This window comes from Tachysurus vachellii, chromosome 4 (assembly GCF_030014155.1).
Source record: "Tachysurus vachellii isolate PV-2020 chromosome 4, HZAU_Pvac_v1, whole genome shotgun sequence".
Taxonomy (NCBI): domain Eukaryota; kingdom Metazoa; phylum Chordata; class Actinopteri; order Siluriformes; family Bagridae; genus Tachysurus; species Tachysurus vachellii.
Genome location: NC_083463.1, coordinates 4,483,654 through 4,498,057, shown reverse-complemented (window position 1 = coordinate 4,498,057; position 14,404 = coordinate 4,483,654). Strand labels below are relative to the sequence as shown.

The window sequence follows — 14,404 nt, the reverse complement described above, 5'->3', positions numbered from 1 at the left end:
AAAATGAGAAACAAGAGACCAAAAAATGCAGATGAGCTGAAGGCCACTGTCAAAAAACAAAAGAAACCCGGGCTTCCATACCACTTCAGCAGTGCCACAGACTGATCACATTCATGCCATGCAGTAATTAAAGCAAAGCAGCCCCTACCAAGTATTAAGTACATATACAGAAAATGATTTCTTTCATACTTTCCAGAAGGCCAACAATTCACTAAAAAAATTTTTTTTTATTATTTCTTATGAAATATTAAATTTTTTGGGATTGGTGGGCTTTTGTTAAATGTTTGCCAAAATCATCACAATTAAAAGTACCAAAGATTTAAACTACTTCAGTCTGTGTGTACTGAATTACCGAAATACATTCTAATTTATTGAGATGCACCTGTATCTTTTGGGTTGCTGACTGTCGTTGATGTACCTCTCTCTCCAAATCTTATCTATCATGAGCCAGTGTCTAATGATATCATTGTTGGGGAAAGTATTGTAATCGACTATCTTGAAAAGTTACCTCAAGCAATCTGGCTCTTGTTTGGGCCATCATATGCCTTATCCAAATTATATTCAAAGAGTGATGCTTGGCTTCGACAGAACAAATTTCCACCAAAACTACAATCGCTTAAAAATTTGGTGACTTAGTATATAAACAGGGGTGTAAGAGTGGAGGTTTGCCATTAGTTTTCATTTGTTAATGACAGTGGATTCAGTCATTTTTTGTTAAGTAATCCTAGCATCACTTTTAAAATTGTCAGCTTCTTGATTCTAGAGGGTGCTAATTTAAAACTAATTTAACTTTAATTTTTTAAAACCCAGCAGAGAAATTGGCTGTGTTAATTAACTTAACTAGAACCTTAAACTGTGTCACTACTATAATTTTGGTGTAATTACAAATGTGATTAGTGGATCCAATGATTTCAAATGTTTGAACTACTTAAGTTACTGGAGTAACACTTACTTGATTTTTTTTAAGGCAATCGGTTTGCATGGTTTTATTAAGTATACCAGATTGCTGTTGAAGAAAATGTAATGGACAAATTCCTAGTTGTAGGAAATGTCACCTTAGTTAGCGCAACTTACATAAATGTGTGTTTGGAATACATGCATAGTACATGTCAATTGAAATTATGTAGTTTTCTCTAAGTAGTCCACACTAAATTAGGAGGTACTCTGAAGTAAATTATCAACTGACGGTTAAGGGTCTTGATCAGGGGCACAGCGATGGCAGCTTGGTGGACCTGGGACTCAGACTTACAAATTTACAATCAGTAATACCGCACCTTAACCACTAGGCTACCACATTCTATGCATCTTTATAGCTGGTGGAAATGGAGTGTAAACTCAGAGTTTCATAATTCAGACAAAATTCAGATTTTTTTCCTCTTTATTTTTTCCAAATATTTATATTTGTTTCTACACACACACACAGACACATATATAGATTGCACCATAATATTTAAAATAGATAAAATAAGCAAAAAACAGCAAAAAAAAATTAGCTTTATTAGTTTGAATTATTTCCTCACATGGGTTCTCTTACCACTGCTATGCTGATAATACTCAACTTATCTTCTCCCTCAGATGGCTTCTGCTCGGATCTCAGCATGTCTGTCGGTCATATAATTGTGGATGACGGCTCATCAGTTGAAACTCAATCCCAGCAAAATTGAACTTCTGATCATCCCAGGTGATTCATGCCCAGGTCAGGATACTATAATATCTCTTCACAACGATATGATCTTCCCTTCATTTACAGCACGCAACCTTGGGGTAACCATGGACAATCAATTGTCCTTTTTCTTGCATGTTGCTAAAGTGATACGCTCATGTCGCTTTCTTCTCTAACATCAGAAGGATTCAGCCATTTTTGTCCACACAGGCTGCCCAGCCACTTTTTTAGTCATGTCATTGTCAAGTCATGTCAAGAATAAACTACTGCACTGCACCTCGCTCCCTCAGATCTACCAGCACTGCTCGACTGGTCCCACCATTCCTCAGTGTAAGAGGTAGATATACTGTACAGCAAGACTCTTCTCTGTTCTGGCCCTGAGGTGGTGGAATGAACTTCCCCTAGATGTTTGAACAGCTGTCACTGGCTATATTTGGCTATAACAATGGGTGAAGACCTACCACTTTTCCCTGTTTGTATGTTTCTTTGGATAAGGGCATCTGCAAAATGTCATAAATGTAAATGTAAATACTGCCATCTATATCAAATCAAATCAGATCAAAGTTTATTGATAAAGCACCTTTTTAAAACAGCAGGTGTTCACCAAAGTGCTGTACAAACAATATAAACAATATAACTAAAAAGCATTAAAATAATAATAATAATAATAATAATAATAATAATAATAATAATAATAATAATAATAAAAAAAACACAATAAAAAATGCAATAAATACAATAATAATTAGTAACACACACTTAAAAAGAACTCCTAACAGGTAACTCTCATACTGCGTTGTATGCTGCACTATACAAATATGTTTTTAAATGTGATTTAAAAACAGCCAGTGAAGGTGCCTGCCTAATGTACAAAGGCAAATTATTCCAAAGTTTTGGGGCCGCTACTGCGCTAAGGCACAGTCACCTCTGCTCTTCTGCTCCTGATCTATAGGAGTCTTAAGTCAAAGTATTCATTTTATATGTAATGGTTTAAATAAAGACCTCACACTTTCTATGTTACTTAGAAACAACACAATGTGTTTTTTTATTATTTATTTATTATTTATTTTATTTATTTTACATTAGTTCGTCACTGAAAGATTTATTAAATATCAATAATGTTCTTGATCTAGCACTTTTTATGATATGAACTATCACTTCCCTGTTTGTTGTATGTGCATATTAAAAAAACTTGAATAGAGATTTAGGTTGATGGTATCCAAACTCTGTAACCTAGTGAGCCATTGTTAATGTATTTATTGATAGAGGCTTAAAAGCACTTTTATACGTTGCTTTGGATAAAGGTGGTTGCCAAATGCAGTAAAAGTTAATGTAAATATCTCATAACAGAGTAATAATATACACAAATGTGCTTTATCAGTCAGCATGATCATTAAAAATAAAAGTGTAAAAAAAACTTATTATATTACTATACAATTTATAAACTATAATATATTTCCAGTGTGTTTCAGTTAGTCGAGCACTGAGCACTGAGACATGCTTCAGAGACATGTAGGTAACTGAGCTTTGGAGTAGATGTTCTGGTCAGAGGGGATTGTGGACAGTTGAGCAGAAGAATAAACAGATGAATCACAGGGGTTTGTGGGTAAACCTCTCTTTACATAAGCATTGTGATGATCAGAGGAGATTGTGGGTAGTTGAGCAGTGACGTAAACTGTGGACATTTCAGCGTTTGAGGCAGAAAGTCGTCTGGTGATTTTAATCTCCTCATATTCATGAACATCAAGAGGAACCTGAGAGCAAAGAGGAACAGAAACAAAAATATAAATGTTTCATTATTTTTGAAAGACAGTAAGTTTTGGTACTGAACAAACACACACACAATTTGAAGACAATTACCTCCTGGCCATTTCCTGAATTTTGGAAAGTTGTGCCTGCTGGAAAAAAAACAGGCATATTAATAATTACTGATGATATTGGATGTAATTAATCAAAACACCACTTTTTACACCATACTGTGATTTAATAGACAACAAGCATCAAAACATGAAGTGAAAATCAAGCAGAAACATTTTAAGTGGAAAAACAAAAACTTACAATAACCTGTTTGTATAAGTGTCCACTCTTTTATAATGGATCATGTGACTGCTCAAAATTAACCCATCGCATTTGAACTTGTGTTTAAAAGTAATGGTAGAAGCAGAGGCGTGGCCAAGCGCTGGTTTGTGAATGAAGAGAGAGAGGAAAACATGCTGCTGAGCTGTGTGTGTGCAGCAGTATGTTTGTTTAATTAAAAGGCTGAAAATGAAAGTAAATTAAAGCTATTTGGTTGAGTTTGACTGAACTCGTCTGCCTCCCATGTCCTCATTTCCCCTCTCACCCACTCAGGGACATTAATTCTAATTAATTCTAATTAACCCCCAAATATCAACTGTCTTTTGTGGGATTTTCTTTGAATTTTCTTGGTTTCATCCGACTACTGAAGCCATGGACCTCAAAGAGCTTACAAAGCATGTCCTGGATCTCACTGTCTAAAGGTAATGATCCAGAGAGGGGTATAAATGAATTTCAAAAACATTTCATGTACCATGTAACACCATTAAGGTCATCATCAGTGACATTATCAAGAACAGGACGTCCCTCTAAAATTGATTAAAGGACAAAACAAAAATTATTGTCGAGACTGAGAAGAGACCTTCGGCAACAAGGAGCTGCAGAAACATCTGGGAAGTACTGGTTACTCCCTGCATGTGACACCAATCTCTTATATTCTTTAGATGTCTGGGCTGTGAGCTAGGGTGGCAAGCCTTCTTAAATGACCCCAAATCATGTTCTGTGCATAACACAAAATGCTACAATGTGTTATGGCTGATGTGTCCAATTGGGCATAATTCTAAAAAGATGTTTGATGCAAAAATTAGACAACTTATCAACCAAAGACCACTATATCCACAGTGAAGCATGGTGGTGGCGGCATCATGCAATAGGGCTACTTCTCTTCAGCTGAGACTCAGGCTATAGTCAGGATAGAGGGAATCATCCGAGTCAAAAAGGAATGGCTTCAGGAGAAGAAGATTTATTATATTTTGAAATAGTCCAATCAGGGTTCAGATCTAAATCCTATTAAAAACCTGTTAAAAATTTGACAGAGACATAAATTATTATCTTACTAAAATTTTTTCATAAAATGAAAAAAATAAAATAAAACATGTATTTAGTTGGTAGACTCGCAAAATGTGCCTTAATAAAGTATAAGATATTTGTTTTACTCCTTTATGAAACCAAATGATAAATCAAGAATAATTTGTTTATTCATGCATTAATCTTTAATTAACTTCTTCATATTGTAGTGCATCAAATACATCTCCCCCTAACATGTGTGCTAATCATTTTATCATGTGTGTAGTTTGAGTGTGAGAACCTTGCATCTTGTGTCTGTTTTGTAGAGTCAGAATGAGGATTATGGTTCCAATCAGAAGCAGCAGCAGAATTACAGTCACAGTGATCACAGTGGAAGCTGGAAATCCTGGAAGAGAAACAAACAGACAGTCACTTTAACCTACATGCTGATCATTTATAAGGGATCAGATTGATCAAAGTCATTTAGTTATACTATGTGCATCTGAACAGAATCACTGCTGGAGGAGGAGCTGGAGTAAGGTCAGCTGATGATGATGATGAAGTTTGTATAGGTATTGAAGTTGAACCTGTTACACGTGGATCTAAAACAGTAAAAAGTTGTTTAATGTCAAAAACATTAATTCAGAGTATCTCAGTGTTTCTACAAACTCACCAGTGACTGTCAGGTCGATTCGTGTGAAATAAACCTTGTATCCATGATCAGATCTCCAAGGTACTTCAGCTCCACACCAGTATTCACCAGAGTCCTGCTCAGTTGCATCTCTAATACTCACACTGAAGATTTGTTTTTCTTTGTCATCATACAGAGATATTTTCCCAGTTTTTACATATTTTGTACTTCCTTTAACAGATGTATTATAAGAACAAGCAGCAGTTTGCAGCCTCCTGCAGACAAATTTAGGGTGACTCTTGAGGGATTCTGGGTATTTACAGCTGACATTCAAATCTCCTCCTGCATGGACAGTCTTACTGATGGACTTCCCATAGGACAGATCTGCAGATCCAAAACCAATTGGATCAGTTTATATGTCATAAAGCCTCACCATCATAATCAATAACAAGCAATATAGTAAATAAATACAAAAACCATAAGGTCTTCTCTTATAGGAAAATAAACAATAGAAGGTTGGCCTGATGCAAAGCAGAGTTTCTGTTTTCAAGCCTATATTGATTATTTGAAGATAATATTTTCAGAATTCCAGAATTTTCCAGCATTTTCCAGCATCAAACTGTCACAATAAACTGACACTGGAGAAACCCGAAATAATCATCTCCTCTCAGAACACTTATCAATTCTTATAGCCTGTTATTTTTAAACCTAGATAAGGACTTCAGTAGTCCCAATGAATGAATTTAATGAACACACTGAACAATACTGCTTGCAGGACAATCGGAATCAAAATGTACGACTTAAGCTAAAAGACAAAAAAATGCAGCTCATAAACATACAATTGAATGACGATAACTTGCAAAGAGAAGTTCAGAAGAAACTGAGGATTCACAGGAAACAGCTGAGTTTAATACACAGGTGCAGATATTGGTTTCCTTTAATCAGGAATCAAAGTAAAAATGCATTGATTAGTTTCTTAGCCATGCAGACAGTAAATATAGATTAAGTCATGATTTTACTATTTGAAAGTTCTGAAAGAAAATGTAGAGTAAAAATTCTAATGATAGAAATGCTATTTAAGGACAGTAATATTACTTGGTATTTTGTATATCTGCTAATGACACAAGATCTTTGTAAAGATTAACAGAAGGCAGTGGTGGGAGACTCACCTTCCTTTACGTTCAGGTTCACTGATGTCTTAATGTCATTCCCTGAAGTTACATTAACTCCACAGTGGTACGTCCCAGTGTCCTGTACAGTGAGCTCTCTTATCATCACCCAGAACTCTGATGATTTGGTGTCATCAAACAGTGAAAATCTTCCTGAATTGACCCACTGGTTTTCATTTTCTGTCTTTATTTGGTCAGAACAGTCTCGCATTGAACCCTTACAGAAATATTTTGGCCTTTGTGTGACCTTTGCACCATACTTGCACTTGATAAGGATTCCTCCTCCTGAATATCCTGTTACTTCATTTGAGGCTCCTCCATCTAACAAAACACCAAACATCCATCTGAGCAAAACCTTCCTTCATGTAACACTGCTGCTGGTAGTGAGGATTATTTTGAAGTGCATTTCTTTACCTGAGATCAGACAGAAGGTGAAGATGAGGAGGCTCTTCATCCTGAGTTCACTCTCACAGATATTTACACCAACTCTATTTTAGAAAGATATTAAAGCTAATGTTCTGTGCCTGTTCTGAATGTGTCTTCATCAGTGTCTTAAAGAGAAATAATGCTGTTCCCACTTCCCCTACTATTTGTGTTAGAAAGAGCTGTACAGGAAGTGTGTGTGAAATATGTGTAAATTACATCAGTGTAATGCAGATGTGTAAACAGTCATATGTGATTAGAATTCACCATGGAGGAATAAAAATTTTCATAATGAGAGATCCGGACTTTGTCTGAATTTCTGGCAGTATGTGGAAAACATTTACACATATTTTAAAGATCTGAGCTTCCTGCACACCACCTTCATTGCTGTCTGTCTCTGAACATTAAATGTGTAATACAATGACACTTTCTGTATCTGTAGCTATATATGTAGGTCTGCAAAGAATTTCTTTAACTGGTTGTAGATAAGGGAATCTGCTAATGGCAGTAAATATATATTATAGAATGCTGAATTAATATGTCTATCTCTTCTGACTTCATATTGTAGTGTGCATGCTGATTGTTCATAAGGGACCAGATTCATCATAATCATGTAGTTGGGGTTGATCTACATCTGGACAGATAGAGTCAGACAATGATGATGAAGGTTGTGTTGGTATCACGGTTGAAACTCCAACACGTAGAAAGTGAAAAGTTTAGTTAGATAATGAATGACATTAACTGTTTGAATCTAGTGTATGTCTGATGCAGCACAGATGCAACACAATGCAATATCCACTTTGTCTGTGTGGAACTTCACAAATACTGACTGCTCTTCATACATCTGATAAATCACAGGAAGATCACTGAAACAAAAATACACATACAAATGCAAATACACAGGATTTTCAGTCTGTGTGTAGCGGGTACGGGACTTCCGTATCAGCTGGCAGTTAAATGTTCCCAGCAATCTGTGGAATTGTGAAATAAAGACAGGACAAAACCATGCGTGTGATCAGCTCTTGTCTTGCTGGGTTATGCCCTGCAGCCCAGCAGACACCTTGCAACACGCAGCACTCCCACAGCGCCCTCTATTGAACTGGTGGAACCACCATTCCTTTAAACATTTTAACATGCAAAAACCCATTTAAGTGTCTTTAATTACACTTGTAATTGTGTTAATTGTGAAGAACCGACAATCGGGGCGTCACACTCTCCCCACCACAGAAGGTGAAACTCTTAACTCTTTAGGTATCCATATATATATTCTCAATAATTTGGAACTATAACTGTAACTGGTATCCCTTGGTATGGGTTACTGATATGGTCCCCCCATGTATGTGCAGATGTGAGTGCCCAGGGTAGTGACTGAACTGTGTTTGCTGTTAGTGTGTTTAATGTTGGTACTGTTTGGAATGTGGGTTGTCCAAGAAAGGGGTACGTCATTCTTTGAGCTGGTCTTCTCTCTCTGAGTGATCTCTTATTTCCTCTGCAGGGTTCTTGTTGTGGGGGTTCTTGTTGTGGGTCTTCACCTCCTGATTCCATGTCTTGTTCTGGCTCCTGGCTCTCCACAGGTAGCGAAGTATCTTCTGGAAGGTCAGCCTCATGAGATATGCACTCTGGTTCTTTTGATAATTGGTTCGAAGTCTCTCTTGTGCAAGCCCTCTGTAAATCATCTCTCTCCATTGAGTCAGACCCATCCAGCTCTCCCTTAGACTGCCCACTTCCTGGTTCCTCTCCTTCACATTCAGAATGTTTTGAATTGCGTATTCTCCTCCAATAGTATTCTTCCTCTTCATCAGAGCTTGACTCCTCATCTCCTCCTACCTTGTCTTTTTGTGTCACCTTTCTCCTCAGCCGTACCCTTGTCTCAACACCTCTTCTTCCAGGCACTTTCTGATTCTTTGGGTCCAGATTCTCTGGTGTTGGTAAATCATTTGCAAGCAGGAGGTGGTTTCGGTGCAATGTTCTGACCTTGCGCTCATCATTTTCAGGATGTACCTTGTATACAAAGTTATCACCTAATTGCTCCTTCACAACATAAATGGTAGGCTCCCAATAAGAACGCAGCTTTCCTGGGCCACCCCTCTGACTCATATTCCTTACCAAGACACGATCTCCAGGTCTTAGAATGATACAACTGGCTTTCTGATCATAGTATTCTTTATTACGCAGACTCCTCTGCTTGCTGCTCTGTGCTGCAATCCTATAGGCTTCAGCCATCCGATCTGCCCAGCGTTCAGCATACCCACGTGGGGTGGTGAATCCCTCTTCTTGTACTATCCCAAACAATAAGTCGATGGGAAGCCGTGGATGACGACCATACATTAGGTAGAAGGGAGAGTATCCCGTCGACTCATGCCTGGTGCAATTGTAGGCGTGAATGGCCTTCTGCAGATGTTCCTTCCAATTCTGTTTGTCCTTTTCATTCAGTGTCCGCAACATCTGAAGCAAAGTTCGGTTCAGTCTCTCTACAGGATTACCTTGAGGGTGGTATGGAGTAGTCCTGGAGCGACCCACCCCAGAGAGCTTCTGTAGGGTGTGGAAAAGGGAATTTTCAAACTCACGCCCCTGGTCATGGTGTAGTTTTGCTGGGAACCCGAAACGAGGTATGAAGTCGTTGAATATTTTCTCAGCTGCAGTCTTCCCAGATTTGTTCCTGGTAGGATAAGCCTGAGCAAACCTGGTGAAGTGATCAATGACCATCAGGATATATTCATACCCCCCACGACTGGTCTCTAGGTGCAAGTAATCAACACACACCAATTCCAAAGGTGCGTTTGAGGTTATCCCTCCCATTGGCGCGTGCCCATGGGTTACAGGTTGTTTTTGTGTTACACAGGGACACTGGCGAGTCACATATTCTTCCACACTCTTCCGCATCCCAGGCCAGTAGAATCTTTCTCGAGCCAACTGTAGTACTTTCTCTGTCCCAACGTGACTCATGTGGTTATGCAACTGCTGAAGTACCATCTGCCGATATTTTCTAGGCAGTACCAGTTGACGTCTTTGTGTCGTTCTCCTATAAAGTATGTTGTTTTCTAGAACTAGCTTATGCCATTCTCTTAGCAGCTTCATCGTGTCATTCGCCGCCATACGCCGAACATCAGGGGTCAATGTCTTACCAGCTTCCTTCAATCTGACCACTGGCCCAATCACCTGATCTTCATGTTGTGCTCTACTCAATTCATCAGGAGTAATGGCAGGTGCCACCTGATCATGGAGTGTGACTGTGTCAGTTGCTTTTAAGTTTAGGGCTGCCACCCAGGCTACATCTTCATTCTTGGACATCATGTTACCCTCCCAAGTTGCCTGGATGGCACTTTGTGACAGGCCCTCTGTACACTCACTAATGTATTGGTCCATGTCCAGGGAACAACGTGACAACATGTCGGCATCATTATTACTCTTGCCGGGACGGTACTTGATCTCAAAACAGAAATCTGCAAGTTCCCCCACCCAACGATAACCAGCTGCATTTAACTTTGCTGAACTCATCACGTAGGTGAGAGGATTATTATCAGTATAAATGGTGAAACATGGGGCGTAGAAGAGGTAGTCACGAAACTTTTCACACACCGCCCACTTTAGAGCAAGAAATTCCAGCTTACCGGAATGGAGTCTGTAATTTTTCTCAGCAGGCGACAGTGTCCTTGAGCCATAGGCAATGACCCGTATTCTTCCTTCCTGCCTCTGATACAGCACTGCTCCTAATCCTTGTTCTGAAGCATCAGTGTGTAGTACAAATGGTGCATCAAAATCAGGATATGCAAGCACAGGTGGGTTGGTTAGCATGTCAATGAGTCTGTCTAAACTCTGCTGGTGTTCGTCTCCCCAAACAATCGGATGTCGAGAGGGCAGCTGTGAGCTCCTCCTCCTTTTCCTTTCCCTTCCTATTGGTGATTGATTTTCTGCTGTGTTCGCTTGGAGCAGCCCATAAATAGGTTTAGCTAACCTAGCAAAGTCTTGAATATAACTTCTGTAATAGCTTAGGAAGCCCACAAGGCGGCGAACTTCTCCAACATTTCGAGGTAGTTTATCACGAAGTATCCTCACAGCATCCAGATCTTTTGGATCCACTCTTATTCCATCCGCAGACACAAGGCGACCCAGGTACCGGACCTCCTGCTTAAACAACTCACACTTAGCTGGACGCAGCTTGACTCCATGCTCCCGGAGAACCCTGAACACGACTCGCAATTTTTCAACATGTTCTTCAAAGGACTTGGCAAAGCAGAGAACATCATCCAAGTATGGCAGGCAGCACTCATCACGGATGGACTCTAACATTTCCTCCATACTCCGTTGAAAAGCTGCAGGAGCATTTGAAAGGCCAAAAGGGACCCTTACCCATTCAAATAGGCCCCAAGGGGTCACAAATGCTGTCAAGTGCCTCGACCCTTCGGCCATAAACCCCTGGTGATAAGCTTTTCCCTGGTCAAGTATGGAAAACCAGCGATAACCACCCAAGGTGTTCATGAGATCCTGTATTCTTGGCAGTGGATGACGATCAGGGATGGTCTTCCTGTTGAGCTGTCTGTAGTCTATACATAGTCGTAGTGTGCCATCTTTTTTCCAGACGCATACTACTGGGGCAGCATAGGGTGAACGAGATTTTACTATCCAGCCCTTAGCAAGCAAGTCCTGTACATACTCCTTAACTTCTTTCAAGAGTGGCTTGGGTATAGAAGTATAGGCCTTCTGCACAGGGATATCATCCTTCAAACTCAATGCCATCTGTAGGCTGGGGATATTTCCAATGTCATTTTCATTACGAGCAAACACAGACGACTCTTCATAAAGAAGCTGTCTCACTACTGCTTGTTCACTTGATTTCAGGTGGCTGAGGTCTACAGGAGGATGCCACTGTGTGTTGTCATCCTCTGGCTGTGCTGATTGGGATGAAACAGTTCCCTGTGGATTTGTTGGCTCAAGTTGATCTGTCTGGATAATCTTAGCAATGGCTGCTATTTCCCCAAGTATGGTTCTTTTTGGGATGGTCACCTCATGCTTTGTGTGGTTGCCAACTGGAACTCTTATGTGCGTCTGTCTTCTTTTGTGAACCTCAATCAGTCCTTCTCCAAGATCAAGACATGCTAGTGGTGGGGCCTCCTCACTTGGCTCAAATAGGACTGTGGGGTCAGAAATATTAAAGTTGGGAGGTACCCTACATTTTACATTGGCGACCTGACCAGGACGAATGGTGACACCTTGTGACCCTACCCTCACCCGGGCTGTGTCGGCATATACTCTATTTGTACGAATGAAGCCAACTGACACTTTAACCAGGTCATCTTGAGTATTTCCAGTGTTACTCATCAGGGAATGTAAGGTAGTAAGGATGCCTGCCTTATCTTTGGGTCCTGTGATTAACTCTGAGATCACATTAAACCCTAACAGCGGCCTCTCCAACTGTAGCTGACTGACCAGAAAAGGGACTTGGATGGAGTAACGAGTCCCATCATGTCCAGATAAGCTTACTGTTGCTTCGACCCACCCACTAAATGGAATTACTTCCCCATTGATAGCGAACACCTCCAGACCAGCACTGGGTCCCACTATTTCAGATAAGGGGCGGACATCATGTGTTGGTAAGTACTTTTTCCTCCAGTCTTGATCAATGATGCTAACCTGCGCTCCAGTGTCAAGAAGCATGTTTACACGATGACCTCCAATTTCTCCTTCCAGTAGACACTTTTTCCCAACAAACTGGACAATCTTTTCTCCTGAGCCTTCAGGTTGTCTTCTCCTCGGTTTCCTGGTGGTACTACCCATGTGATCCCATGAACCAGCATTGACTGTATAGTTGCGATAGGATGAACCTGCATTAGGGACTGCAGTCTCTGGTGTACTTTTTGGCCTGACATTAGGTACTGACCTTTTTTGTCTGTCTAGGCAGCCAACCGCCCGGTGACCTTCCCCTCCACAAATGAAACAGTGGCTGCAAGTCTCCTCTTTCCCCTGTCTCATGCAGTTAGGACAACCCGACCTTCTCCTCTTTTCAGGTGCTTTAGCCATACATTGACAATTCTGTTCTTTCCCCTTGGGCTGTTGCAGTGAATTGACTACATCAGTCAGTGCTTCTACTTGGGTAATAAGCTTGCGAATCTCTTTATCAGTCTGCTCAGTAGTCACAGATGCTGCCTTAACTTCTGAAGTCCCTTCAATTTGAGCACTATGAGCATGAGTGGCTTTAAGTCGTGGCGTTGACTGCAGCCGACGCTGTCTCTCCTCCTCCTCACTTGTTACCTTTACAAGCTGTCTGAGAAGCATGTCATCCGTTACGTCTCCTGCAGCAATTAGTTGTTTAAGTTCACGACGAAGCTCACCGTGTTTGGACCCCAAACCCTGGCAAACTGTGTGGAGAAATACCTCTTTTATGGTTTTTGCGTCATACCTTATATCCCCAGTGCTGTGTTTGGAAGCAAACTGAATCTTTTGTTTGAGTCCAATTACTCGATAAAGAAACTGCTGTGGATTCTCATTTTCTCCTTGGCGTGCACACATCAACTTCTGAAACAGCTCTGTGCTACTCTTATCTCCTAAGTGGGACTGTAGCAGCCCTATCAACTCTTGTACAGTCAAATCCTCTTTCTCCATTAACATCTCCTTGAAGTGACCCGGTTTAGTGATCTTCAATACCCCTCTGATGATTTCACTCTCACTAAAATGTTCTTGTAGGCCCTCTTCAACTTGTCGGCATACACTGTTGAAGCTAATCTCAGAGGTAGAGTCGCCAATCTGGCCTCCATATACTTTAAACTCCCTCCGTGGGAGATATGGAAGTTCTCTCCTGTTCATTGGGTCGTCAGTACAGCGTGGGGGAGGGTGAGTCTGGAAAGGAAGTGGGAGGGCGCTTGATTGTGAGGACCTGGTGTGGGGATTCGTAGCGTGAATCTTTCGGCCAAGTTCCTCATACATCTTTAACATCTGCTGATACTCAGTGTCTACTGTGCACATGGGGGAATTGCTGGTATTTGGGTTTATGTCAGATTTTGTGTGATCAGAGTGACCCTGGGTTTCCCCTGTGCTCCAGTCAGGTGTCTTATGCTTTTGTGTTGTTACATACTGAGACTGAGTAATTTGTAAGATTTTATCCCTTAGATCTAGCAGCACTGCCATTCCTCCATCTTCTCTTCCCATCAGGCTCTTACAACACAAAAAGCCACTTATAAAATCGAAACATCCCTCTTCATCCCCCAGTGCTACTCGTGATTCTTCCCCCTCGTTGGTTTGTTCAATGGTTTTAGCAATGAGGAAGAGTTCATCGTCAGGCAGTTCACAAAGTGCTTTCCTGATCTCCTTCACCAGATTTCTTCTTTCATTTTCCATCGTACCAACCTCCAAACCCCTGTTAACAATCATCAAACAACAGCAAGGATTCCATACGAAGATCCACAGCAAGTTGGTCTTTGGATTCTTTTGGATGAGCTTCCC

General features: G+C 40.5%; 1 protein-coding gene across 1 annotated transcript; it reads right to left on the bottom strand.

Annotated features, from left to right (window-relative positions):
* Window positions 1-2,396: 2,396 nt before the first annotated feature.
* LOC132844242 (polymeric immunoglobulin receptor-like) lies at window positions 2,397-7,097 on the bottom strand. The gene is made up of 6 exons (XM_060867477.1): window positions 6,959-7,097; window positions 6,545-6,865; window positions 5,418-5,759; window positions 5,046-5,150; window positions 3,524-3,561; window positions 2,397-3,417 (listed from the first exon to the last, which is right to left on the bottom strand). Exons 1-6 carry the CDS (start codon window positions 6,996-6,998, stop codon window positions 3,166-3,168), a joined length of 1,098 nt encoding a protein of 365 aa, XP_060723460.1. The 5' UTR covers window positions 6,999-7,097; the 3' UTR covers window positions 2,397-3,165.
* Window positions 7,098-14,404: the final 7,307 nt, after the last annotated feature.

What these genes read in the sequence shown, in the direction of transcription:
- LOC132844242 (XM_060867477.1), bottom strand. Translation starts at nt 6,998, where the DNA reads ATGAAGAGCCTCCTCATCTTCACCTTCTGTCTGATCTCAG. An exon ending in AATCGACCTGACAGTCACTG is followed by an intron (nt 5,151 to 5,417) that starts GTGAGTTTGTAG and finishes TTTCTCTTCCAG; the next exon opens with GATTTCCAGCTTCCACTGTG. An exon ending in ATTCAGGAAATGGCCAGGAG is followed by an intron (nt 3,418 to 3,523) that starts GTAATTGTCTTC and finishes CTTTGCTCTCAG; the next exon opens with GTTCCTCTTGATGTTCATGA.